Here is a 27,944-nt window from a genome sequence, read left to right as displayed (position 1 = left end):
AGACCATGACTTGCATAAGGACAGAAGGCAATGTTCATCAGATTCGAAAAAACAGAGAAATTAAAAAGGGTCTTGACAGAATGATAAGACTTGAGGAGAATAAAATTTTTCGCGAGGACAAAGGAGGAGAAATTACCTTTGAGGTCTCAAGGCATTTCAATGGCATGCATGCTTATGAGTCACTGCATTTTCCTCCTTAATTTCATAGCGTCTGTGATTTCATGAGCATCAGTTTTACTCCAGGAATGAATGTGACAGCCCCAGCCACAAACAAAAACAAGCCACAAGGTCACTGCTCATGTAGGCTAGCTCCAATCGCAAGATCCCAACGTCTTAATATTTCCGAATACCATCTCAATAGCATTGAATTTACATCAGTGATGCCCAGACAGTGACTACTTCAGTAAGCATATGGCATGCCAATATGTAACACACTAAAGTCCCTTAGATGATATGTTGCCAAGAATGTCACAGTTCCATGGGGAATGCACTTGACTGTCTCCTGGTTGCCTCAGTCTTCCCTCCTGCTCAGTGGGGATGAATACTTTTCAGCACTGATGAAGTGTAGCTCATAAAGATCAGCGTTTAGACCTGTGTCACGTGCTTTGGCTTTCTGGGCATGGAGATGCTCCAGCATCCCCGTTACCTGCTGCCTCCTTATCCTACAATTTAAGAAGTCACGACTTACCCCCCAAGGTTTCTGTTAACTGTTCTGTGGAGGGTTCTGGATGATCCCTCAGGAGAGCGTAGCTGCTCATCACCATGCCTGGAGTGCAGAACCCACACTGGGTACCATGGCCTTTGGCAATCCTTTCCTAAAAACGAAGAGCAGGAACACTCCAGGCTGAGAATTTCAGTCCTCAGAAATGAAATGAACTTCTTTGTCTGGTGAAACTACAGGCAGGTGCAGGCCCTGTCGCAGAGCGTAAGAGCCAAAGTCAACCTGTAAGCCTCACTTGCCCGAGGACCAGGTAACTTCCTGGAGTTGTAGTTTTTGGAAAATAACAAAGCCACGTGGGAAATACAGTGTCCTTATGGTTTTGCCCTTAAGAAGCCCCATAACACGTGTCTCATGGCCATTCACTGGGAACTGGTTTTAGTTAAAGTTTGCTTCAAATTTGGCTCAGAATTGTGGAGCTGGTTTTTTTGTCGTGAGTCTCAGGACTAACAATAGGAACCACGAACATTGCAATTGTTCATATTTACAACACCAGGGGAGGTTTTTTGGGGAAGGTCCCATTGAAGTGTCTGGAAGGGAGTTCTCCATGTTAACCCAGTGCCTTCCACCAAGACCACTTTTATTTCCGTACTCCCTCATTGTGGTACCACACAGGCAACCCTTCTATCCTCAGTCATTCCAAATTTAATTTAAACTGGAGATTTGTTGTCAAGGACTACCTCCATGAAGGGAAATCCATCTTTTCTACCTCTTGCCTTTTGGGTTAACTTTAGTAATTTGCCGTGGATATCGCTCTCTATGCTGTGAATGTGTGTTGCTCTGATTGGTTAATAAATAAAATGCTGCTTGGCCAGTAGCCAGGCAGGAAGTATAGGCGGGACAAGCAGAGAAGAGAATTCTGGGAAGAGCCAGACACAGAAGAGGAAGCAAGATATGAAGGCAGAACTGAGAAAAGGTACCAAGCCACGTGGCTAAACATAAATAAGAACTATGGGTTAGTTTATATGTAAGAGCTAGTCAGTGGTAGGCCTGAGCTAATGGCCAAGCAGTTTTAATTAATATAAGCCTCTGTGTGTTTACTTGGGTCCAAGCGGCTGCAGGACTGGTGGGTGAGAGAGATTTGTCCTGACCATGGCCAGGTGGGACACAGGAAAACTTCAGCTACCGTACTTACCTAAAGTTTTGTTCACATTTGGATAGTTTTACTAAGAAATATTTACTGCATGAACTGAAAGATTCTGTAAATACTTGGCCCGGAGACTGATAATACTCAGTTGTGTGCTTCTGATGGGAAGGGTCCCTTAGAGGCAGGAGGACAAGCAGGCCTGTGATTTGGTAGTCTGCCAATCATCTCTTGAAAAAGCAATGATCTCATTTGTGTGTGTGTGTGTGTGTGTGTGTGTGTGTGTGTGTGTGTGTGTGTGTGTATACAGACACATGTGTGTGTGTGGAGGACAGATGTTAATGGCAAGGGTCATCCTCATTGTCTACCACTTCACTGAACCCAGACCTCATGAATTCAACTAGAGCGTTTGGCCAGCAAGCCTCAGGAATCCTCCTGTCTCCGCCTCCCTAGTGCTGGGACCTGAGGCGAGTGCCATTGGACTCGGCTTTTTATATGAGTACTGGGGCTAGAACACAGGTCCTCACGCTGTAGGCAGGCACTTTATTGGTTAGACCATCTTCCCAGCCCTGCTGATAGTCTTTATGGAATATATTTTTTGTGTGTACCTTGGAAAGGTATTTTTCAGGCTAAGGTGAAAATCCTGGTTCTGGAAGAGTTTATGACTTAATTTTGGGGCTGCTTAGCACACACAACCTTCATAGGAGACTGTCACAGCATAAGTGCTAAGTGCAAATATGTAGGCCACAATATTAGTCTTTCTGACTAGAATCAGCAGCATGGCTATTTACACATTTACCAAAGAGAGTACACGTCCTAGTTTGTCTCATTTTCTTGTCTAGACAAAGATACATGGGAGTCGTCTCCTTTGTAGTCTTCGTGGTAAAAACCAAAGGATTCCCAGAAAGTGGTGGGGCCGCTGAGGCTGTGAGACAATGGAAGGCATCCAGTCTACCAGCCACTTTCTCCAGCCTCTCCTCCCCGCCCAGTCTACTGGCCACTTTCTCCAGCCTCTCCTCCCCACCCAGTCTACCGGCCACTTTCTCCAGCCTCTCCTCCCCGCCCAGTCTACTGGCCACTTTCTCCAGCCTCTCCTCCCTGCCCAGTCTACCGGCCACCTTCTCCAGCCTCTCCTCCCCGCCCAGTCTACTGGCCACTTTCTCCAGCCTCTCCTCCCCACCCAGTCTACCGGCCACTTTCTCCAGCCTCTCCTCCCCCTCCATCTATCAGCCATTTTCTCCAGGCCATCCTCCCCACTCTTCCAAATAAACTTCAAGTGGTGACAAAGAAAGCCTCGAAAGGATTTCGAGGGATTCAGGAGAAAAACGGTGTCTCTTTCTGTAAAGGAAACAGAGCCCTTCACTTACCGTCTTTGTCCTCTAAACCCATAAGCCACGATCTGCACAACTAACGAAGTCACCTAAACTTGTGTTCTGGTGTCATTTCTGTCACTATGACAACTACCTAACCCAAGCAGCTTTGGGGGGGGGGGGACAAAAAGTTTATCTGGATTACAATTCCAGGTCACAGTCTATCAGTGAGTGAAGTCAAATCAGAACTTGAAGGCAGGTCTGCTTGCTAGTCCACATAGCCTTACCTCCGACCAGGGAGCTCAATTCCAAACCAAAGAAGTGTGGTAAGAACTATGGAGGGTGCTTAGCCAGCTTTCTGATATAGAACCACCTGCCTAGGGAATGGTGCCGCCCACTGTGGTCCCGGCCTTCCTACATCAATTCACAGTGGAGACCATCCCCTTCAGACACACCCACAGACTAACTTGATCTAGACGGCTCCTCGGTTGAGGTTCTCTTCCCAGACAACTCTAGTTTGTGTCAGGTTGAGGGTCAACGATAACTAGGACACCTTGTTAAATCTTAAACTTGTTAAAACAAGCTCTTACCTGGACGGGGTGAATCCTGGTCTTGGTGCTTCCTATGCCTTCAACAGTGGTGACAGCAGCCCCATGAAGAGAGCAGATGGGAACCAGGCAGGCAGCGATGGAGAAATGACTTCAAAGTTCATGCAGCAAAGTAAAAAAGAATTCACAGAAACAACAGCAGTATTGGAAAACAAAACAAAAAAAAAGATGCATTTACAGGATTATAATTACTTTGACAGGAAGATAATTGAGGGCATGTTAAAATTAAATCATCAAATGAGTGATTTTGAATTTAACTATGTTTGCCTAAAAATAAATATTGTAATTAAGAAAGTCATTATCTCCCCCAAATTCTCTTGTTAAGAACAAGAGTTCAAGTGGTCTTGGTGGATACGCCCATTTCATCTGGTCGGTTGTAAAAGCTAGTTAAACACGGAGCTGTTTCTCTCCTGAGCGGTATCAGTTGTGTGTGGTTTTAGAAAAAGCCTGAAAGGCTTGGGACGAAGTTAAGTGAGGTGACCTGTGAGGTGAGTCATGTGGTAGTTCCACCACAGTCTCCGTCCCATGAATACAAGTTTGCCTGGTCCCCTGGGCATGGGGAAAGAGTAACTTCACAGGTGGAAGGAAGCAGGCTTTCACAGCTCTCTCGGGGTGGCAATTATTCGAAGGATCTTGGCTTTCCAGACCAATGGACTTGGGGGGCTCATGATCTAATACTCACTAGTTCTATGGGGGTGGTGAGAGCACAAATTCCCCCCAGAACCCGAGTTTCCATCGTTTGTAAAATGCAGGGCCAGCGTTGCTAGGACTCGGGACTACTCTGTGCCACACTCTTCAAATAGTAACTTATAAGTTGTGTATTTCAGTTCCAGCTCATAAAACCGAGGTTGTCTCAGATTCCTTTCTGGAGTGAAATACATTCCTCAGTGTGCCAGGAATAAATCCCACGGGGAGCCGGTCTGGGGTAGGGGAAGGGTACCTGATCTTTTTGAAGACGGGGTCATATCTTGAGACCATCACTGTGCAGGCCCCACAGCCACCTCCTCCACAGCCGTACTTTGTCCCCGTGAGTCGGACTGGAAGGGTTATCGTTAAGGAAGAAAGAGGAACTGGAGCTTTCAGTTCTTACCATAAAAAATTTCACAAATGGCAAGAATGGCATCAGGATGGGATATACCCTTTCTTTTCCTGTTGCTATGATAAAATACTCTGACCAAAAAAAAAAAAATTAGTTTGTTCTGACTCACAGTTCAAGGTACAGTCCACCATGTGGGGCGGTCGTGGCCCCAGAAACTGAAGAAGACACTGATGTTGCATCCACAGGCAAGAAGCAGATCCTGAATGCAAGCAGGCGTCAGTACTGTTTGTTTCCTCCATTTTACAGTCCAGGATCCCCCCTGCCACAGGACGGTCCCACCGACAATCAAGACAGGTCTTCCCGTACCGACTCATAAGATAACCTTCCACAGGCATGCCCAGAGGACACCTCTCAGGATTCTAGATTCTGTCAGGGAGACCATGGACACTTGCTGACACAGTACAGGCCTTCCTGAAGTACCCCACTCATCTGAAAGGTGATGGGTGCTCACTGTAAGTCAGTCAGATGCCAGGTTAGACCCATGAACCTCCAGAACAGCAAGGGAGATCCCCTTGGCCTCCAGAACTCTGAAGTCCTGGTCCTTCCTATCTAGAAAGACTCCGACTTTGGTTCCACATCAGTGTTTTCCCTTTATTTACATGAAGTCAGGAGGGGAAAGCAACTGAAAAGCATCCCAACCCTGGAGGATGGAGCATCCCCCGTTAACTGCAACTGAAAAGCATCCCAACCCTGGAGGATGGAGCATCCCCAGTTAACTGCAACTGAAAAGCATCCCAACCCTGGAGGATGGAGCATCCCCAGTTAACTGCAACTGAAAAGCATCCCAACCCTGGAGGATGGAGCATCCCCCGTTAACTGCAACTGAAAAGCATCCCAACCCTGGAGGATGGAGCATCTCCAGTTAACCGGAGACTCCGCAACACAACCTCTATTGGTCAAGGAAACAGAAAGGTAGGAAAGAAAAACCCAAACCAAAACCACAATAAAAGTTGGTGTGCTTGGCCTAAAAAGAGGCCAGGGAAACTGAGAGTCACCTGACAGGAAGCTCTTTAAGCTTTTAGTTCATTCTTGAGTTGACATCGGGGAGGACAGAGGGATGTAACTCTTTGTAGACACAGTGTTGGTAGCTAGTTTAGAAATCAGCAAGTCTTTCGCAGTCCTTGAAGATGCTCTGCAGGCTACTTGGGGACAATCGTCATCAGTATTTTTATTCAGCCGTCTACAACACTATCGGCTGACCAGGCAGGATGTGTCCACTAGTACAGCAGTGGCTAGTCTGTCATTGGGGTAACCAACGACTCTGCTTGGATTTGAATGGCCCACTGTCAAAAGCCTGTGACTGAGGAGGTCATAGGCTGAAGTAGGGAAGTAGCTGTTGCTGTTTTGGTAAATGGACTTGGTACACTTGTCAGACTGCCTTCTAAATAATTTTGCTCATGCCCATAGATGAGTGCTGCTGTCTGATTTGGTCCAAAATGGTTCTTTTTTTTTTCTTTCTTTTTTCAGTGGGCAGCAGCAACTGCAGAGACTCATAGTTGGTCAAAGTGATGAAAATGAGTGACCGTTGATGCTCAGTCATAGGTGGACATCTAAGAGGACATCACCTTCTCTAAGATTTAGGGGTCATGGTGGAAGAGGCTGTCTTCTGGGTATGATATGGCCGTTGGACTCTTGAACTCAGAGCATCTGTGACCACCTGCCAGGACTTACACAAGAGTGGTACTGGAGATGTGACCAACCGTCTTATTCAATAAGAAACACAGAACCAATGCAAAGAAGAAAGCCAAGAGGTCAGAGCTCAGAGCTACAACCTTACCCTTCCTCCTTCAGTGGTCCTACCTCTTCGAACCAGAGCTACTTCCTGTGTGTCTGTCTTTTTATAGTGTTTCTCTTCTGCCTTCTCATTGGTTGTAAACCCAAACACATGACCGCCTTGTCATGGCCTGTCTGTATAGATCTCCAGGTTTTCTATGATTAATATTGAGATTAAAGGCAGGTATATCCAATACTGGCTGTATCCCTGAACACACAGAGACTTACCTAGCTCTGCCTACCAAGTGCTGGCATTACAAGCGTATGCCACCACTGCCCTGCTTTCCTATGGCTTGCTAATAGCTCCTACCCCCGGGCAACTTTATTTATTAACATGGTGCTATCAATATTCTATCATCGGGGCTGGGATGTCTCATGCAGCACCATGCCTCTGAGGATTTATAGACAGTTAACAGTTGACAGGAGAGGAAGAGATGTTTTCTTCAGGGGCGAAGCCACTGGTTCAGGTGTCCATGTTCTGGTAGATAATCCGTACCCGTGGTCCCGTAAGCAACCCTCGTGGAGCTCACTGAGTCATAGAAAAGAAAATATACATACAAAAGCAGAAGAGGAGGAAGCTGGGGAGAGGAAGGAGGTCATTAAGGGTGGGAGGGGCAGAGGGGAGGGTAATGGGGTGACCCCAAGGACAGTATAGGTGTATGAAAACATCACGGGAGGCCCATGATTACCTATAGGGACACAAGGCCAATAAAAGCACAACAGAAGAAATGAGCATGCTTCAAGGTCGTCAAGGAAGGGTCCCTTTCTCACCATCAGTTTGGGACCCAGTCACTACGGCCCTGCTGACGTGGCAGTTCTTCAGGAAGGGGAAATGTCCCAATTGCCCCACCTTAAGATTTAAAATACCATGTGAGGAGAGAACTGAAGTGCAGGTAAAGGTCAGGCAGGTGGACGGAGCAGGCTTTTCCTGAATCCTGCACGGGCTACTTCCTCCCGGGAAAGTGGGGCCTCTTTTCCTCTTCACTTTGTTTTCAGAACAGAGTCTCAGGTAACACTGCACTTCTGATCCTCCTGCCTCCACCTCCTGAGTGCAGGGCTTATGGGCAGGTACTACCACACCTGGTTTATGTGTGTGTGGTTCTGGGCCTGAACCCAAGGATTTGTGCATGGTAGGTATGTACCATATCAATTGAGCTCCATCCCCAGGCTAAGCCAGGCCATTTTATAGATATTTTTTTCATTTTTCTCTTTAATTATTTTTAACCTACTCTGTTATGTGATTTTGGGTAAATCAATAATAAATAAGTAAATAAATCTGTATATCTGTATTGTAGCTCTGACCCCATATGGAGACATGATTTTTATGAACTACCAGGGAGACTGTATGATTATTATTAGCTTTCTGATAAAGAGCAAAGATATATCTTCTTCAGTAGTTACTCCAAATGGGCCTGTCAATCACCTGGACTGGGAAATGCTCCTCAAAACACTGTCTGCTCCAGAGACATGAGGACGAGACTATAACAACCCACTTAAACACGCATATTGGCACAGTGGTCCTTTTGGCCACTGTCCACCCTCACTCCTGGGAGTGTCCTGTCAGCCTACAATACATTTGCCCATCTTCTACATTACGTTCTGTGTCTCCCGAACCACAGGTGGCAAGCGAACAGGGAACAGCACTAAAGTCTGTCAGGGTTTCTCCTTGGATGTTCCCGTTCATTGCCTGAGTAGTCAATGGGTGAAAACAGCACACATCTGGCTAGTTATGCGGGTGTGAAATCAAGGAAAACCTCACCCGGCCCGGACACGGACAGGATTGACAGATTGATAGCTCTTTCTCGATTCCCGTGTGGAAAGAACACACACAAAGGCACATGCTCATACACTTACATGCATGCACATACACATGTGAATGTATGCACACACGCACATATCCACACACATGCACACTTACACATACATGCATGCATACACACACACACATGCACACACATACAATACATATTATACACAGAGAGATTTTGAAGAATATGGATTTATCTAGCCCTGCTTCCAAGAATACAAAACTATTCTGAAAAACCTCCCAACTGGCTAGTCTGCCTTCTAGAGGAGGATTTGACAGGTTCCCAAACTCCAATCTCTAGGTGACCTCTGGTGCCTCATCCTATCTTGGTCTAGTTTAGAAACTGCCTGTCCCCAGGCAATGAACGGGAACATCCAAGGAGAACCCCTGACAGACTTTAATGCTGTTTGCTGTGAGCTTGTGAACAAATGAGGAGTGCATGCATGCGTGTGTGTGTGTGCGTGCGCGTGCGTGTATGCGTGCACGTGTGTTCACATGCACATGCAAGCATGCCTTGGTATGTATATCAAGGTCAGAGGAGAACGTCAGCTGTGAGCCCTCTACCTTGTCTTGAAACAGTATCTTGCTCATTGCTGTACTGCTTACCCCAGGCTAGCCCAGGAATGTCCAGAGACTCTACTCTCTTCATTCCCCATCTGGCCAAAAGAACACCAGACGATGGACACTACCATGCCAGGCTTTGTGTGATTTCTGGGGACCCAAACTCCGGCCCCCACACTTGTGCGGCAAGCGCTTTCCCTACTGAGCTCCTTTCCTGCTTCTGAACTTCACGTTTTAACCACCGTCCCCAGGGGATCCTTAGACTTGCAGACATTCGGACATCCAGTCCCGTTTACAAGACAAGCAGCTTCGAGATTCCTACACACAAGCAAAACATTCTCCGTGAAATGTGGTGGAAACGGTTCTGTAAATGCAAGAGAGACCACAGTTCCCAGAGTTGGAAATTTTGTTCTGTTTTCACCAACAAGCAAAAGGATACTGACTTTTCTCAGATAGAACAACAGATTAACCTCAGGGTCTGCATTCCTCTCGATGACCTGGACAGGGGACATGATTATATAAGTAGAGGTAGTTTCCATTTTGTTCTGTAGACAGTTTTGTTGATCTTATTTGCCTGACTTGATTAAACCTCACTCTTTGCAGTGATAAAAAAAATCATACGCTGCTGTATGATACTTGGTCAGACTTTGACAAGTGAATGTTTGGCTTTCAGAGGAGGAGCAACCAGTCTTTGAATTCTAGCACAATATCCAGTCAAGAAAATAATAAAAAGGCAGAAAAAAATTGAAGGGCCAACTATTTTAAAAATTCTTGCATTCCTACAGTATAATAAAAGATAAAGAATTAAACTGAGGGTTATAATTCTTATCACCACCTCCTAAGCATGCTTTTTGGTCTGTGTTCACCATCCAGCTTTGAGAAGTTAAGTAAGCAAGAGTTTGGCTGTGGTAGACAAACTGCATTCCTTCGGCAGTTGCAGGAAAACCATGCAAATCTCCAGCCCCTCCCCTTGGCACCAGTGTTCTAGAAGAATGGCCATCCCCCAGGAGGAGGTCACAGAGCCAGGGAAAGGAGCCCAGAGATGAAAGCCAAGGTCTCTCCCTTATTTGTTAGCCAATAGACGTTGGGCATGCTGTACAACTGCCCTGAACCTTCACATAGCAACGGAGGCCAGAGCCCAGGGCACAGAGCAGCCCACAGCACGCACACACACACACACACACACACACACACACACACACACACACACAGCACACACACACACACACACACAGCACACACAGCACACAGCACGCACACACACACACACACACACACACACACACACCACAGCCCACAGCACACACAGCACACAGCACACATACAGCACACACACACACACAGCCCACAGCACACACACACAGCGCGAGCGCACACACACACAGCACACAGCACACACACACACAGCACGCAATACCATAAGCCCAGTTTAAACTCTGACTGCCCTCTCTCTGTGCCAATAGTGCTGAGAACAAGGGTGTTGGGTTTCACATCACACACGACTGTCAAGGACATCCAGCATATATGCAAAGGGCGTATTGCCGTCGTTTATGTCTTGTCTAGGTCTCAAGAGATCAGGATAGAGGGACAAGAGGACACTTCAGCTTGTTCTCCTCAGTGAGTTAAGACCCCTCCTTTGTTTATTCGCTCGATCATTGTTTACTTTTGAGACAGTCTCATCACATAGTCCTTCATGTCCCGAAACTTACTTTGCAGACCAAGGTGGCCTCAGAGCTCCTGCTATTCTGGGGTAATAGGTCTGACTCCAATCTTAAAGGTGTAAAGTGTTCACATTTACACTGACAGTTCACTTCTGGCTTTCCTGTACGTTTTCTCCTCCATTCGTATTGACCGAAGGTTTTATAATTATTTGCAAGTGACCCGAAAACCTTGGACTCTGTGTGTGTGTGTGTGTGTGTGTGTGTGTGTGTGTGTGTGTGTGTGCATACATGTGAAAGTACTGCTTGGGTGCCATAGAAGTTTGAGTTGGAGCTGGAAAAGGAGGTGTGGAGGAAGAAAGAGAGGCATCTGCTGCAGAAAGGGAAGCCAATGCCTAATGCTTAGGTACGCTCAAACGTGGTGAGGTTTGGTCTGGAGACACCTAACTGGACACTTTTCCTCTGCTAGCCCTAACACATTCCACAAGGTCGGTTTTCTCTCTCTCTCTCTCTTCCTCCCTCCCTTCTCCCCCGGGAAGCATGGCAGATCGCTAGATCTAGCACCCACCCCCCCACACACCCTCCACCCGATACCTTCACTTTGGCAAAGTTGGTAACAGATGGCTTCTACCAGCATTTCCTGTGTGCAGCTCTTAATTACAGGGTAGAGCACTTACTTTTTTCCCATTCACAAAGAAAACAAGTTCATCTGACTCCTTAGCACGAGACATGACTTTGACCTTCGTCGCCCGCGTTCTGTGCCTTTGTGTCTAAAGCTCCTGTGCCCGAGACCGAGACCCGTCTCTCCAGGAAGAGCCCCACGGGATCTGGGCTTTGTGTGCTCTGTGGCTTTGTCTGTGGACTCCTCCCACCCAGCCCTGCCCCATCAAAGCTCCCCACCTTCTCCCCTGCTCTCCTCTGAGTTCTTCCACTTTCCTCTTTTCCTTACACCATCCTAGAAGCCCCTTCCTGGCTAAGCGCATGCTCAGTACCCGCTTCTCCCTGCCCCAGGGGTAAGCCGCTGGAGGGCCGTTTTCAACAAGAGCTTACTGTGGTTGGTGAGGAGGAAGAGAGGCCAGCAGGCGGCTCTCATGGCCCTCAGATCAGTGTCTGGGCACTAACTGTCCTTGTTTGCTGATTTTGTCTTTACACTGCAAAAAGAATCCTTTAAGAAATGGCACAAGTGTGAAAAGCCAAAAAAAGTAAAATTTCTCCATGCCAACATTTTACAACCAGATTCTTGTGGTCTGCCGAAGTTTTTAGAAGGAACTTGTGAGTGCATATAAATGTCTACATGCATTATTTTTGTTAGGTTGTTAACAATGTTTTTGTTAATTTCTAAAAGGTGAAATCAAACTGTTCACATGGCTTCAAAAGTTGCTTTATTCCCCTCAGGTTACGCTGGCTCGCTGTGCCTCGGTGGTTTTACCTGTGAGTTGGGCAAAATAATAGCATTTTGCTCAGGGTTGTTGTAGGGATCGAAGGAGCCAAGGCAGGGAGAGTCCTGAAATCAGCAGCTGCCAGGGGAAGCACCCAGTGAATGGTGTCACCAAACATGCTGGGCAGTCACCTGTGGGTTTACACTGTGAGCTGGTTTCAGATGTCTAGTTATGGAGATGCCGCAGGGCTGGAGAGGGCTCAGCAGCTTAGAGCACTTGCTGCATTGTTGGGCAGTACTCAATCTCCTGCAACTCCAGTCCCGGGGTATCTGACACATCTGGTCCCTTTGGGCACCAGCACACACACACACACACACACACACACACACACACACACACGCACACACGCACACACGCACACACGCACACACGCACACATACACACAAATGATATTAAAAATACGCTGCAGTAGGAATTGGGCTTGGTTTTTGCACAGTTAGAGGCAGCCTGTCCAAGTACCTGCCTGCCACCCTCCTTCCCCTCTCTCCTCTTTATTTTAATTTTATTTTACTTTTGGTTTTATTTTGAGACAGGGTTTCAGGGCTTCTCAATGTAACAGCCCTGGCTGTCCTGGAACTGGCATTGAGCCAGAATTCCTGCGGGGCAAATTCTCAGAACTGGAATTTCTGGCTTGGATGTAAGTATATTGCTGGAGGCAACTCCTTCCCAAGCCACAGGTCCCGTATAAGTCGCATATGACAGGGTTGCCCGTTGCAGGCCCACCACACTGGTTTCCACACTGTCCCCTTCCCTGGCATCTGAGGGCAGTTCACCGTCAGTTGGCATTTCTCTTCTTATGGGAGGTTAACCAGTTGCTATATATTTAATGAATACTTCTATTTCTTTTCATGTCCTTTGATTTCTGTCAGGGTTTTTTTACCTTCTTATTTGGGGAATTTTAAAACATATGAAGGATAGTTGTGTGATCTATAAATGCCCAACTCTTTTCCGCTAACCTATTGTCTTGAGGCAGAACACGGCACAGTCTTTCACGTCACACACCTGCGTCCTGAGAGGTGGGACTTCTTACCCGACACCCCAGCGAGGTCTCTGCTAGGCCATTCCAGTGCTGTGGGACTAAGCAGTATCTGGTAGCACCGAGCATGAGTGATGTGGGGGGATCCACACCCACACTTCTCTGCAGACTCTTCTGACACAGAGTTTCATGAGATCTTAAGACATGGAGTGTCAATGTGAGTGCGTGGGATGGCGATGGTTGTCACAACCCCTCACACCCTGTGTCAGCACTGGGGTAACTGAGGAGGAGAGAGGCCATGCCATTTTGTCTAGCTGCTAGTTTGCTACTTTTTATCATGGGAGCTTTTTTTGGGGAGGTGTCTACCTATTGTGGTGGTTTGAATGAGCGTGGCCCCCGGACACTCATATATTCCAGTGCTTGGTCTCCAGTTGGCAGAACTGTGTGGGAAGGATGAGGAGGTGTGGCCTAATTGGAGGAAATGTATCACTGAGGGTGGGCTTTGAGGTTTAAAAAGACCACAGCATTCCCAGTCAGCCCCCCTCCCATGGTTGTTGTCTCAACATCTAAGCTCTCAGCTACTGTTCCAAGGCTATGTCTCTGCCATGATGGTCATGGACTCTAACCCTCTGGAACCATGAGCCCCCAATTTAATGCTTTCTTTTATAAGTTGCCTTGGTCATGATGTTTTATCATAGCAATAGAAAGGTAACTAAGGCTCCTGTGATATAAAAATCCTCACACATCAGGCTCGCTCTCACCCATTTATACACCTCTTCTCTTCACTCCCCCACCTGTCTCTTCTCATGCTCTGAACACCTGGCCAAGCCATCTGTTTTGATAACCATGGTTATTCTGTCCCTGGGACACTTGCATCTACTAGGAGAAGGCGATAACCAGGTGCGCTCTCTAACTCTGTCCACTAGGAAAACGCGTCCCTCACCAACTGCCAGAGAGACTGGAGCGCAGACTTGCCATCCCATCCGTACCTACATCTGGTGCCAACCAACCTGTGAACCAAGCTCAGTCTCTTCCTGTTTTCATAGCTCCGTCACCAGGGATATTCCACCCTGCTGCACGGTGGAGTGTGAGCTGAGGTGTGAGCCGAGGGAGGGCTGCTGACGTGGGGTGATGTGTGCTGGGCACTTGCTCAGGTGCCCGCTTCCCCCTTTCACGCTGCTGTACTTTACTTCCATCCTTCTCCCTGCCTCTGGGCTCGCGTGCCTCGTGACCCGCCTCCTAACAAGAGACGCTGCAGAGCGGCAGCCGGCAGGCAGACACAAGAAGGGGTGGCAGTGAGAGCATTTTCCAGCCAAAGGAAAGAGGCAAGGGACTCCAAAATGAAGGACAGGCTCCCCATGGCAGGTTAGGGGATCCAGAGACAAGGCTGGACAGATCGACAAGGGCTAACTCACACAGCCCACATATGCATGCACCTTAGGGGTCCAGGATAAGATCCTGATGAGGTGACTAGGATGCCCCTGGAGGTTGCTAGGCATGAGCATAGCATGTGCACGTGTGTCTGTGTCTGTGTGCGAATGTATGGAGATGTGTATCCATAAGTGAATATAAAACTTTGACTTCGATGTGGAGGGCAGTTTGGAAGGGAAACAAAAATGGATGCCAGAAAAACGAGAGGCGATGATTGCAGCCATCCGAGACCAATGCAGGTGACTTGCAGTAACAGCAGCGAAAGAAACAGTGGGAGGTCATTTAAGAACTGTTTCTGAAGGGGGACTGACAGGCTGTCGAGTCTGCGTAGATGTGTTCACAAATTGGGCAGTCCTGGGATCGTCCTCTGTTTCTGGCTAAGCAGTTCAGAGACAGTTCTACTTCTTAGGAGATCTGCTTGGGACACGTGAGGCCTGGGGGTCTGAGACGTCCAAGTCACCATCAAAAGCAAGACTTGGAGCAAGTGGTGGCATGACCTTGTGTTGCCAGCACTTAGTGGGTAAAGGCAGGAGAATCCCCGTGAGTTTGAGGTCTGTCAGGTATATATACATATATATGTATATATATACCTGTGTGTATATACATATGTGTATATACACATATATATGTATACATATATGTGTGTGTGTGTATATATATACACACACAACGAGTTCCAGGCCAGCCAGCATCCAAGGACCTTGACTGGACGTCCCCCTTGTCACCACAGGAGCACTGTTTTCAGGGTCAGAGCCTCAGCCATAGAGTCATTTCTAACCGTGGAGTAATAATGGTCACTGCCAGGAACGGGGTGTCGGGTGAGGAGACAGAGGGATCAACCTCAGGAAGCCCACACTTGTAGGGATGGGCTGCAGGAGAGGTCAGTGAAGCCGAAAGGGAGGCCGCTGCCAGGGAGCTGGGGAGAAAGCAGAGAACTCTCCCCACCTCTCTGTCCTCTCCTGCCACCACCTGACAAGGCAGCCTTCAGTGAGACCCTTAAAGCTGAAGGGTGCCTCATGCTACTTCTGTGAGCTGCATTCATTCAGATGAAGAGGTCAAGTCCTTGTCTCAAGGCTCTACAGGCTACCCAGTCACAACTTGCTCAAGCAGTCTGCTTCTCTCCACAGATGATGCTTTGAGAAATGCCTGGGACAAAATCCACAAATTTATAAATTGATACTTTTAGGGTTTGTGCTGGTTAGTTTTGTCAATTTGACAGGCGCTAACGTCATCTGGGAAGAGGGGACCACTCGTGAGAAAATGCCTCCATCAGACTGGCCTGCAGGCAAGTCTGTGGGGCAGATTCTTGACTGGTGATTGACGTAGTCCACTGTGGCAGTGCCACTCCTGGGCATGTGTCCCTGGGGCGATTAAGAAAGCAGGCTGAGCAAGCCAGGAGCAGCATTCCTCCATGGCGTCTGCCTCTGTTCCAGCCTGAGTTCTTACCCCTTACTACCCTTACCGATCAACTGTGATCAGGACGTGTAAGTCAAATAAACCGTCTCCCCGCAAGGTACTTTTGGTCATGGTATTTATAATAGTATCAGACAGCAAATAAAACAAAGTATATGATTCGGTCGTTTTCCATACATCATCACCACCAGTGGAAACCCCGTGTCTGTGAGTAGTCACCTCTAGCTCCTCTGTTCCCTCAGACTCCAGCAACTACTCATCCACTCCATCTTTGACAACTTGCCAATTTGAGACCTGTTGTATCAATGGGATGTGTATGCCATTTTTTGTGTGTGTGTGTATTTTCTTTCATTTATATAATAATGCTTTCAACATTCACATGTGCTGCAGTGTATTGCCTCTGGAGGATTGAATGAACTCACTTTTGTGATTGTACTGTATTTTATTTATTAAATGTTATCAGTTGGTGGAACACTTTCCTACCTTTTGAGTATTGTGAACAATGCTCTGCGTGTATGTAGATTTTCCTGCGAACATGTTTTGAATTTGTAATAATCATGTGGAATTCAGTTTAACTTTTTACCCTCCCGACTGTTCTTGCATGACTGTGCCATGTACACCCCTCCAGTAATGGACAGAGCCTCTAACATCCCTCCAGTAATGGACAGAGCCTCTAACATCCCTCCAGTAATGGACAGAGCCTCTAACATCCCTCCAGCAATGGACAGAGCCTCTAACATCCCTCCAGCAATGGACAGAGCCTCTAACATCCCTCCAGTAATGGACAGACCTCTAACATCCCTCCAGTAATGGACAGACCTCTAACATCCCTCCAGTAATGGACAGAGCCTCTAACATCCCTCCAGCAATGGACAGAGCCTCTAACATCCCTCCAGCAATGGACAGAGCCTCTAACATCCCTCCAGTAATGGACAGAGCCTCTAACATCCCTCCAGTAATGGATAGAGCCTCTAACATCCCTCCAGTAATGGACAGAGCCTCTAGTTTCTCCATGTTCCTGCTAACACTTGCCATTGTCCATTGTTTCAACTACGGTGTACGTGAATGGCGTCTCACTACAGTTTTGACGTACATTTCTCTAGGAACAACAAGGCTGAGCGAATTAAGTGCTGACTGGTCATTTAAACATCTCTGTCTATTTGCTTTATCAGTCCATTAAAAATATACTGAAGAGTAATTTGTTCTTTAACTACTAAGTTTTAAGTGTTCTGTACCCAAGACTTTTGTCATATGTTTATAAATATCTTCTCCTGTTCTGTGGGTCTCTCTCTGTGTGTCTCTCTGTCTCTGTCTCTGTCTCTCTCTCTCTCTCCCTCTCTCTCTCTCTCTCTCTCTCTCTGCTGTGCTGGAAATGAACCAAGGGCCCTGAACACATTAGACAAGCACTCAATCACCAATTTTATCCTTAGCCCTTATTTTTTTGGGACAGAGTCTTGCTATGTAGCCCAGGCTGGCCTTGGACTCTAGACCTTCCTGCCTCCCTCTCCTGAGTGGTGGGAATGCTGTTGCCACCTTTGTGGTTTTGATGAAGTTCATTTATCTCTCTCCTCCTGACCCCAGTGGTCCCAGAGACTCTTTAGATATGCGGCCCGTATCTGTCATGATAAGGAGAGTGGAGTGATTGCTTTCAGGGACAAATGAAAAAAAATGAATTTACAGTTCACAACAGGGAAGAAATTATTTATAAAATCGTCATTCATTAGATAATATAACTTTGGCTGGAGTATACAAACCAAAAGCGAGCCACAGACAAGTGTTCATATTTAGCTGGACAGCTCCAAGGGACAGAATAATGAATAAATGAACGAAACCACCTCAAAGGAAACAATTTAATATTTGTGCAATTTAAAATATGATTTGTTAGCCGGGCGTGGTGGCGCACGCCTTTAATCCCAGCACTCGGGAGGCAGAGGCAGGCGGATCTTTGTGAGTTCGAGGCCAGCCTGGGCTACCAAGTGAGCTCCAGGAAAGGCACAAAGCTACACAGAGAAACCCTGTCTCGAAAAAACCAAAAAAATAAAAAATAAAAAAAAATAAAATAAAATAAAATATGATTTGTGATTGCTTAGGTATGCCTGGAGTATGTTGAGGCGAAACTTCCAAATCAGCTTCCTGTAAAGCAATGCTGTGGATGATTCTGGGCTGTGAAAATCTGGCTTTTATAGTTTGAGGCTAGGAGCAGAGAGACCGGGAGGTGCATTCTGCAGTGGCGTTGACCCGGTCCCTCCAGAGTTCGCATTTGACTCACACAGTTATGTTCCATGGAACGTAGGATCCAGGTTCATCTCTTGGAATCTGGGAGGAAAGAGCAAATTTGGATGCTTATACCCTAGAGACATGCTTGTGACTTAGGTTTAAAAAAAAAATTAACAGAAGGTAGTGAAGGTAAAAACCACCACAGGCAACGGGCCGATGAGAGATCAGAGGACACCACCACGGGATATACAGAGGCACCTTGGAGAGGGTCTAGCGGAGGGATGGAGAGTTTTAACTCCACGTGGAGAGGGACTAAGGAAACATGGAGTCGGTGTCTGTTTCCCCAGTGTGGGGTCCAGGATTATGCAGAGCCTGCATGGAAGGAGTGTAAGAGGGACACACACACACACACACACACACACACACACACACACACACACACACACGAGAAGGAAACTTGTCTCGTAGCTAGAGAGGAAGCTGGGTGGCATGGTCCCATTACAATCTAAAACCACAGATCATGTTGCTGAACAGACGCACAGGGAACCGAAGCGTGTGCTCAGCGGGAATGACACTGTGGGAGGGTTCTGTCCGTCACACTGCCAGTGCCTGCGTGGGTGGCAGGGGGATATAGAAGAGTGACCTTGATTCGTGGCTGGGTGTCCTGGGTTCAGGCCTCAGCCCCTGCACTCAGCCTGACTCAGGGGAAACGTAAATCTGAGAGAATGAGCTTTCTGTTCCCCTCGAGTGATAAGGACCTGAGCACACAGGAGACCAAGGAAGGCTGAGGAAAAGACACAACCCAGGGGCACAAGTTCAAGAGCCATTCTGTCCCTCCCATGTGCCCCAAGGAGTTCCTGTCAGCTTTTCTTCTTTGTGGAAAAACCACAGCGGTGGGTTAAAGACACTTCGCCATAGAGCCAGGGGACAGAAATGATGGACTTTCCATTTTTTTTCTCTTGAGTGTAACGTACCATTTTTGTGAACTTATCCTCACAGGCCATTCGGATCTTCTCTGGAGTCAGTGGACTCCCGAGCCTCAGTGGTCTGGAGATGCCTCTCTCCTGCCGAGCCGCGCTCACGGCCTCATGGATGGCAAAAAATACCGAACATCCCAGGAAGACCCCAGACTCTCCCAGACCCTGGGGAAAAGTGAGCCATGGAGGTTATGACACAAACTGTCCCTTCCTCTCTGAACATACAGGCACCCGTGCATATGTACATAATGCAGTATTTGTTAATTAGATACATATATAACCTACAGAACACCATAAGTAAATTGTTATTGAAAAAGTCATTTAACCACTGATCCTAATATTCTTAGGATTCTAGCTTAAGAAAATGGTTTCAGATGGAGCAAGCACATACAGGCTTGAAGGTGGCGGCTGTAATATACAAAGTCAAACGTAATCTGATAGTTCACGTTAGGCAGGTTGGGAGTATTTGAAGCATTTCACCATGCCATGAAGTTACTTTACAATGAGAATGTTAAATAAGGACTCCTGGAATCGCAGTCAAGACATCAAACAACCGAGCAGACCAACGTCTCTCCACCCTACAGATATCAAGTAAGCATGGACCTAGTCATCCAACACAGCTTACCTTAGATGAATATAAGGTGTTCGAGTGTTCGGATGGGGGCAAAAAGGAAATGTGCATCTCTGTGGGGATGTCACAAATGGCAGGGATTTTGTACTGGTTTGGGCCACGGCTGTACAGAAGACCCTGAGGAGAGTAACTCAGCTCCTCTATCGTGTAGAGTCCCATTCCTTGAATAAACGCACCTTCAACCTGAGAGAAAAGAAGGAATCACTACCCGTGAGGCAATACACCCAGGAGCATTTCAACTGCATGCTGCTTGTCTGACCTAGGAACTGCAGTTCAAAGGACCTTCCAGGGTGAATCAGAGTGTCACCAGGAGTCCCTCTAAAAACATTTCTCTATATCCCAAGTCAGAGGACTGGCTGGGTTTTAGTCTTGGCTTAGCCATTGGAATGATACTCCAGAGGAGTCCTCACAGGGCCTGTCCACATACCATCATGTTTCCCATCAGTGAGGCAGGTGAAACCCTTCACAGACTGACCTCAGACAGACCCAGCACACTAGGGTAAGGTTCTCAGGTGACCAGCAGGTGGACGTTTCCTCTTCAGACCTCACTGAAGTTTTTGCCCCACAAACAGGAAACAAGACAAAACAGTTCCACGTACCTGGCCTATGTCAAGGGCTGGGTTTATGCTGTTGCCAACATCCATCACAATGTCTGTTCTGATAGTCTAGGGAAAAAAGATTAACGCAGATAACTCATAGCTGAGACATGCCTCCTGCCAGGGATGGATAAAGTCCTTCTGTGGGCCTACCATGTTTTCTCATGATAAAGAAGAAACAAGAATTTTACTATGTGACTAAGTTTATTATCTAAAAACTTCTGCTTTTTGACATAAGGTCTCATGTAGCCCAGGTTGGCTTTGAATGTGATATGTAGCCAAGGATGACCTTTAGCTTCTGATTCTCCTGCCTCCCCCTCCCCATTGATTAAAGGCATGTGCCACCATGCCTGGCTTATGTGGTGTTAAGAACTGAACCCGAGGTCTCAGACATCCTAGGCAAATACTCCACCAACTGAGTTCCTTTCCCTGTTCCATTCTGCATTTCTTTAAAAAAAAAAAAAAGATTTATCTATTTTTATTTTATGCTGATGAGTGTTTGCATACATGTATGTGAAGAGACTCTGACTAGCTTGAGTGTGGCTGCCAGGGCTCTGGCAGGCCTTGCCCTCCCCCATTCCCTCTGCCTCCTGAGGTTGACCACCAAGGTCCAGCTATCAAAATATTGAAGTCCAGCCATCAGAAGCCCCCATTGGCTACCCTAATCAATACTTCATCCTAACACGGGGTTTCCCCTTGTGTATGTATAAACCGCCATTTTCTATGGGCTGTGTCTGTCTTCCCTCTATCTAGGGACAGTCCTTTGTCCTCTGGGACAAATACTCCCTCTCCCTTGTTCCAGGACCCTTCTCCCTCATCCTCTGTCTCCTGTCTTTGTCTCTTATTCCCTGCCTTTTTTCTCTCTGGGACAAATACACTCTTCTTTGTGCTGAGAACTTGGTCTTGAGGGTCCTTTTCCTTTCATATTACAGTATGTGTGGCCCCTCTGTGCATGTTTGAATCTCATGGAGGCCAGAACAGTGCCAGATCACCCGAAACTGGGGTTACAGATGGTTGTAGGTCGGCATGTGGGTACCAGGGACCGAACCTGGATCCTCAACAAGAGCAGTCAGTGCTCTTAACCATCTCTCCAGCCCCCACACAAATACTCTCAACCCCAGGTTAAGCACTATTTGTTTTCCAAGGAAATAGGAGGCTTTATTTGCTTTTGATCAGCTTCAAGCTGGATGATGCAAGAGACTAAGTTTAATCTACCACAGCAAAGAGTGAAACAACAAAAGCCACTATCTTTGGTCTTCAGAACCCCGTTCAAAACTCCATGGCTCCGCTCCAAGCTAATACATGGAGTCTATCCAGCTCAGTGACATTTACTGAACCATGGAGTTCAGGAGGTGTCAGCTTGCATTTTGCTGGTGGGGACAAGAACAAATCCACCCTTATGACTTGTTTTCTGATCACCTAAAAGTGCGGAGGACAGCAGGCCCTGCCCGTGTGCTGGTAACACCTCTGTCCTCCAACAAGTCTGTAGATTCTTTGGTGTGAATGATGATTTCTACCATGCTTATGGACTCTATTGATGGTCGTTAAGGAACAAAGAGAACGCACAGCCGGGCCGTGGTGGTGCACGCCTTTAATCCCAGAGGCAGGTGAATCTCTGTGAGTTCGAGGCCAGCCTGGTCTACAAAGCAAGTTCCAGGACAGCCAGGGCTCTTATACAGAGAAACCCTGTCTTAAAAAAAAGAAAGAAAGAAAGAAAGAAAGAAAGAAAGAAAGAAAGAAAGAAAGAAAGAAAGAAAGAAAGAAAGAAAGAAAGAAAGAAAGGGGAAAAAGAAAGAAAGAAAAGAAAATGCACCAGTTTTCTTATTTGGTCTCAGACTTGCGACTAACAATTTCCTGCAGAAAATTAGATAATGATCCAAAATGTCTGACTTCAATAAAAGTTCAGATAATTACCTTTCTTTATTGCAAGACACAATAAAATGAAAAGTTCTCTTGGATACTAGTTAGCCTGATGGCTCTTCCAGGAGACAAGCGGCCTCCATTGGAGATGAAGAGGGGTGCTCGAAAGTCTACTGCTAGGGAAGGTTCTACTTTTCAAAGACATGGGCTAATGGCCCTCCGTCACTGTAATTGGATGGGACTGGAGAGCAGGTCTGGGCTGTGGTAGCCTACTTCCAAGAGGGTGCTTAATGAACTCCTCCACTTGATATTCACAGCCTGTGTACGCCCCTTTTACCAATCTCTGTCAAGCCAGTCCTTGTGACCACTAGGCCAAGCAGAAACAGTGGCACACCACTCTGAAACAAAATTAGAAAGGACTGTGGCTTCTGTTTCAGATGTCCTCCCACGTGTTTATGTTTTCAACTTTCTTTGGGGCCTGTACATCTCTGGGAAGTCAGCTGCTGTGTCCTTGGGGCACTAAGTGGACAAAGACATCATTCAAGGAAAGGAGGCAATTGCTAACAGCCATGGAGAAATCACAGCCTCCCATTAACAACAGTGTGATGGAGCTTAGAAGCAGATTCGATGACTGTGGCTCCCACCCAGTGCCTGGCCATAGCCTCGAGAGAAATCCTGAGCCAGAGTTACCCAGATAAACTACATTGACCCAGATGCTTGGCCCTCAGAGGTGGTGTGTGCCAATATGCATTTACTATTTTCAGTTGCCAGTTTGGGGGCAATTTGTTAGATGGCAATAGGTAGCTAATAGATAGATGTAGGTTCAAAATCTGGGACATTTGTCAGGCAGTTTTACCAGCATGAGAGTGGCTAAGAAACAAGCCTCCAGGAAGGACTTCTGGTTGTGGAATGTTAGTTTAAGGTGTGTTACATTCATCTAGGCTGTGAACTATTTGTTTAATGATGTAAAGGTGTGTTGCATTCTTTTATTTTGCATTTGTTTAACTCTGTGTTACTTTGCCTGTCTACAACACCTGATGGTTTAATAAAGAGCTGAACAGCTGATAGTGAGGCAGGGGAGGGATATGCAGGACTGGAGGGCAGAGAGGACACATAGGAGGAGAAATCTAGGGTAGAGAGTGAAGAGCAGGAAAAGGAGGAGAGGAGGATGCCAGGGGCCAGCCACCTAGCCACCCAGCCAGCCATGAAGTAAGAAGGAAAGAAAGATAATAGAATAAAGAAAGGTAAAAGGCCAAGAAGAAAAATATAGTTAAAGAGAAATGGGATAATTTAAGTTAGGAAAGCTGGCTAGAAACAAACCAAGCTAAGGCCAGGCATTCGTAAGTAAAAATAAGTCTCCATGTATTTATTTGGGAGCTGGGTGGCAGACCTCCAGAGAATAAAGAACAAAACAAAACAAAACAAAAACAACAACTACAACTTCTGGTAGGCTGTCACATGCCGGCCTTTTGTCTATGGGTGGTGCCTACTCTGAGCTATCAATACTGCACATGTCTTAAGACTGTTCAAACACACAAGAAGTATCTTGAAAGACCCTCCTGATAACAACAGCCATCCCTGTAGGCATCAAAGAAAAGGACCCCCTATTGTTGCTGTGAGAACAGAGGCTGGGTTAAAAAGGACGATGGAGGATTGAAAACAGCAGTGTCTGGAACACCGAGGATGCTGAGTAAGAAGGTTTCTATTTGGGGATGAGACACGCAAGCGACGTAGACAGAGGAGGCACAGGACATGGGGCTGGTGATGGCAGGCTCGCTGCCTTCTCTCCAGCCCTTCACCCAGAGCCCTCGGGGAACATAGGTAAAGAACCTCGGTCCTTCCACACATCCCTATGTCTAATGCAGCTGACAGTACCACACTAAGTTGTAAGGATGGCTTCTCACAAGACACCTCCACCAAGGAGACCATCCCAGACCACTCCATAGTCGGGAACTAAATATTCGGTAACCAAGGAAGACTGCAGCTGCCATCTGGGTGGCAGGTAGGAGACTGAACTCTCTGTTGTGGCAGAGCTGCAGGCTGGTCATGGAAATATAAGTGAACGGAACATAGTCGAACTGAGTCCCAGCAAGACATCTGTAAGGCTGGCCACGGCCATGCCAGTCAGGAATGACAGCCAGCAGATAGTCAAGAGCAGCAGCTAAAAAGCATGTGTCGGAGATGGACAGAGGTGGGTGGGGCCTTCAATCACCCCAATTGGGTGGGCAGCATGTGAACCTCTGCCTGGTTGGGCTAGAAAGACATTGGTAGAATGTGAGGATCTCCCATTGGCTCAGCCCGTGATACTGCTAGAGAGCTAAGATCTCATAGTAGTTACCCAGACTTCCTCCAGCCTCTACCATCATGGCCTTGTTAAAATCCCTAGCCAAGAAAGTTTCCTGGCCTTTTCCCTCTTGGAAACGCCTCTACTCTGAAGAGCCTCTCACTTCCCAGAATGCCCCCACTGTACTGTAATTCTCTTTATAAAGCTTGCTTCGGCTTTCCACACAGTCCGTGTCTGTAATTGTGAGACAACCTCAGAGCCACTGTCCCAGGTCTCTTTGGTAACTATGAGTGTCTAGCACCTTAGGTCCCTGCATCGAAAGCATAAATGGGTCCAGAAAGGTCCAGTTCCACTAAAACAAACAAGAACAGAACCCTGAACCGACACCAGGTTAATTATTACTGTTCTTAGCTCTGAACAAAGGCCAACACAGAGGAGAATCTAGACAGGGATGTTTCCACCAACTTTTTGAGGGCAAAGGGATTCAGAAATTAGTTAGCATGGGAGAACTCAACATAGTGTGGGCCAGCTACTCTCACCCAAGGGTCATGCTTGGACTGGTAGTCCTTTATCTCAGTCCCAAGTCCCCCCAAAGAGATACCGTCTGAGTTGGAATCCAGACAAGTAAGATATCCTAGCAGGGAGGCTCGATAAGGGTATATATCATTTCAAAAATAAGGCTATACTTTAAAAATATATGCTAATGAAAAATTATACATGATGACCATCTAGGAATATAGACAGAAAAGGTATTTGGAAATATCAAAAGCTGGAGCTTGCTCCTGGGTAGGTTTGGGTACAGATTATCACTAAACCAGCAGCTTAGTCACATGGCATTTGTGAGGGCTACGGCAATCTCATTTGATGTATCCGTGATCGTTTATTAGATAATGGCAATGAGTGTTTTCTTTACCACTAAAGGTACAGGAAAGGAGGCTGAGTCCTTGGAGCTGGTGTGCGTGTGTGTACATGAGTGTGAATCCACACTCACCCCCCCAAAAAAAAAGTATAAGATGACACTTCAGCTATTCAAGGAGAGAACCTGGCTGGCCACTGCCTGTCCTGAAGTGGCCCTTGGACCTTATTAACAAGCTATGGATACCTATGGTGTCTTTCAAGAACATCACACTAAGACACTTCTTATAAAGGGTCAGGATTGCTACTTGGGACAACAGTCTACACGGAAGCCCTCATCAGGATGTTCTGAAGTGATTTCTTTCTTATTTCCAGTAAAAAGAAAACACCTAAGAAGAAGGACTCTTGTTTTCCACAGAAGACATTAAACACTAAGGCAACTGAGAGTTTCATTTTTCCCCCTAGTAACACAAAGAAATCACCCTCAGGGCAAATGCGTGATGCTGCCGCCACACAGCCAGCTTCCATCCAGTAGGCACATGTGTGGAGTTTAAGCCTCTCACAAGTAGTCAGAAGACATTCCCAGGTGGTACTGACCTTATGGTTCCCAGTCAGACAATCTATCTCAACCTCTGAGCAGGCAGCTCCACACACAAAATACTCATGGGGATGGCCTTCCCCTTTCTCCCAGTTCATGTCTGCCTCATAACCCCTGAAAAGAAACAGAATTGCTGAGGAGCACTGTTAAGTGATCGAGTCCTGCCATCACAGATGATGACGATTAAAGCAGCCCAAAGGGAGGTGTGCCACTCACAAGAGTACATGTGTACAGGGATATGCCAGCACGTAACACATGCCCAACAGATGTGTCCAATACATGTCTCTTCTATGGTCATCAGATTGGGGGTTCAACCTGCCTCTTAAGCCAAACACTGTTTCAAAGGGGCTTATCTGCCTGCCATTTCTCTCTCTGGCTCCAAGATTCAGAGTTCTGCCTGAGGAAACAGGCCCGCTGGCTCCCATTGGCTGGCACCACCAGGCTCTCTGCTTGCTCCATCCCTCGCTCTTTGGTGAGAATGCCAGGTGAATGTCAAAGATAAAAGAAGTCTAGGGCAGCAGCCTGCTGAGTCCTCTCCTCTGTCTTCCCTCTCTCCCACCCTGGAGGAGGCCATGGAAATCCCTGCCAGTGTCTATTCCTGATAGGCAGCTGGAGTCCCAGGCAAAGTGACAAAGTGAGGACATGAGCTGAGATCCTGCCTTGTCTCGGCATTCACCATGAAAACATTCAACTAATGGTTTCCTAGAGGTTGTGGTCCTTGGGGCTCCACAGTTAGTGTTCTCTCTCTCTCTCTCTCTCTCTCTCTCTCTCTCTCTCTCTCTCTCTCTCTCTCTCTCTCTCTCTCTCTCTCCCAGAGGCGCCAATCTTATTTTTTGGCTTTAACTTTCACCCCTATTCTTGTTTCTTAACTTTAGGGATAAATTACATTTTCAACAAAAAGCCACGGCTGTGGATTACAAGCACTAATTCCCAGAAAGCTGCATCATGGCCACAGTATGATCCGAATCAGCACTCAATTCAAGTTCACCTGTGTGAACCATTTTCTCCAAAAAAAGGTCTTTGGATCCTTGGACAAACTAGCAGCTAAATGTTTCTTCTAACAGCAGGCTAACTGAAGGGGGTGAGTCAGGTTAGGGGCCAAAATTGCAAAGAGAACTGAAATTCTTCCTCCAGCTCCTACTGCTGTTTTCCATGACGTTTGATTGAAGGGACAATTTTACCTGAAATATCCAACAGCTGAGAGACTGATGCTCTGGTCAAAAGCAGTCTGTGCCTGCGAGGGAAGAGCAGAACATGACATAATGAGGATTCCCGAGAGGATTGCTCAGGAGTTTTGTGTAGCAATAACAAGGAAAGCCCCAAATGAACGTTTCCTGTCACCAGCCTCCATCTACAGAAGCATTCATGGCTCGCTGTGTGTAATGGCAGCATTTGATCAATGCACATGGTTGTCATAAATGTCTGCCGTGATACATTATGCTAATAAACTGAACTATAATGGCCACCCACGTCCTGCTTATGAAGGGATCCATTCAGTCATCTGGAAAGACTTAGGCTATTAACGTGGCCAATTTTGGGACACAATGGTTGGATGTTTAATTTTATATTGTGTATCTATCTAAACAGTTTCAGCTGAGGGGAGTGATTTTGCTAAGTTGTGCCAGTGACATCCAATGGTTTGTGCAAGTACATATGGTTGACTACTAAACAGGAAAACAAAGGTTAGGTCAAAGACTCTAAAGAGACTGTGAAAGGTGCGGCGCTATGGAAGAAGACAGACTCAATGGCAGCGTCTGCGGTGGATGGCGAAGGGGGGTGTGTTCCTGAGTTACACCTGAATGCAATTTTCTCCAGACAGCCATTTTCAACTCTGGGCTCAGGCAACACCAGGCAGGGGAAGAACAATGATGTCCAGCGCAGATTTAGAAGTTTCATATTGTATAATAATAATAATAATAATAATAATAATAATAATAATGGTTTTTCAAGACAGGGTTTCTCTGAGTAGCCCTGGCTGTCCTAGAACTCACTCTGTAGACCAGGCTGGCCTTGAACTCAGAGATCAGCCTAACTCTGCCTCCCAAGTG

At 46.8% G+C, this 27,944-nt stretch overlaps 2 protein-coding genes across 6 annotated transcripts in view; both read right to left on the bottom strand.

Annotated features, from left to right (window-relative positions):
• The window catches only part of LOC107401015 (aldehyde oxidase 3-like), a 39,452-nt gene extending 27,999 nt beyond the window's left edge, over positions 1-11,453 (bottom strand). For 3 of the 4 annotated variants that reach the window (XM_076550493.1, XM_076550494.1, XM_076550495.1), the window contains exons 1-5: positions 11,296-11,453; positions 9,400-9,457; positions 4,661-4,757; positions 3,703-3,811; positions 689-815 (exon numbers count right to left, since the gene is read on the bottom strand). In XM_076550493.1, the coding sequence (XP_076406608.1) occupies positions 689-815; positions 3,703-3,811; positions 4,661-4,757; positions 9,400-9,457; positions 11,296-11,349 (445 nt within the window). In that variant the 5' untranslated portion in view covers positions 11,350-11,453. The remainder of the gene's footprint in view (positions 1-688; positions 816-3,702; positions 3,812-4,660; positions 4,758-9,399; positions 9,458-11,295) is intronic. The other variant, XM_076550496.1, reaches the window with a different exon arrangement.
• A 6,261-nt stretch (positions 11,454-17,714) lies between these two features.
• LOC121826506 (aldehyde oxidase 1-like) overlaps positions 17,715-27,944 on the bottom strand; it is a 62,584-nt gene continuing 52,354 nt past the window's right edge. For both annotated transcript variants that reach the window (XM_076550489.1, XM_076550490.1), the window contains exons 30-35: positions 27,078-27,130; positions 25,896-26,010; positions 20,303-20,368; positions 19,698-19,886; positions 19,070-19,237; positions 17,715-18,194 (exon numbers count right to left, since the gene is read on the bottom strand). In XM_076550489.1, the coding sequence (XP_076406604.1) occupies positions 18,144-18,194; positions 19,070-19,237; positions 19,698-19,886; positions 20,303-20,368; positions 25,896-26,010; positions 27,078-27,130 (642 nt within the window). In that variant the 3' untranslated portion in view covers positions 17,715-18,143. The remainder of the gene's footprint in view (positions 18,195-19,069; positions 19,238-19,697; positions 19,887-20,302; positions 20,369-25,895; positions 26,011-27,077; positions 27,131-27,944) is intronic.

The sequence above is a fragment of the Peromyscus maniculatus genome, chromosome 13 (genome assembly GCF_049852395.1).
Source record: "Peromyscus maniculatus bairdii isolate BWxNUB_F1_BW_parent chromosome 13, HU_Pman_BW_mat_3.1, whole genome shotgun sequence".
NCBI lineage: Eukaryota > Metazoa > Chordata > Mammalia > Rodentia > Cricetidae > Peromyscus > Peromyscus maniculatus.
This window is presented reverse-complemented; position numbering and strand designations above follow the sequence as displayed.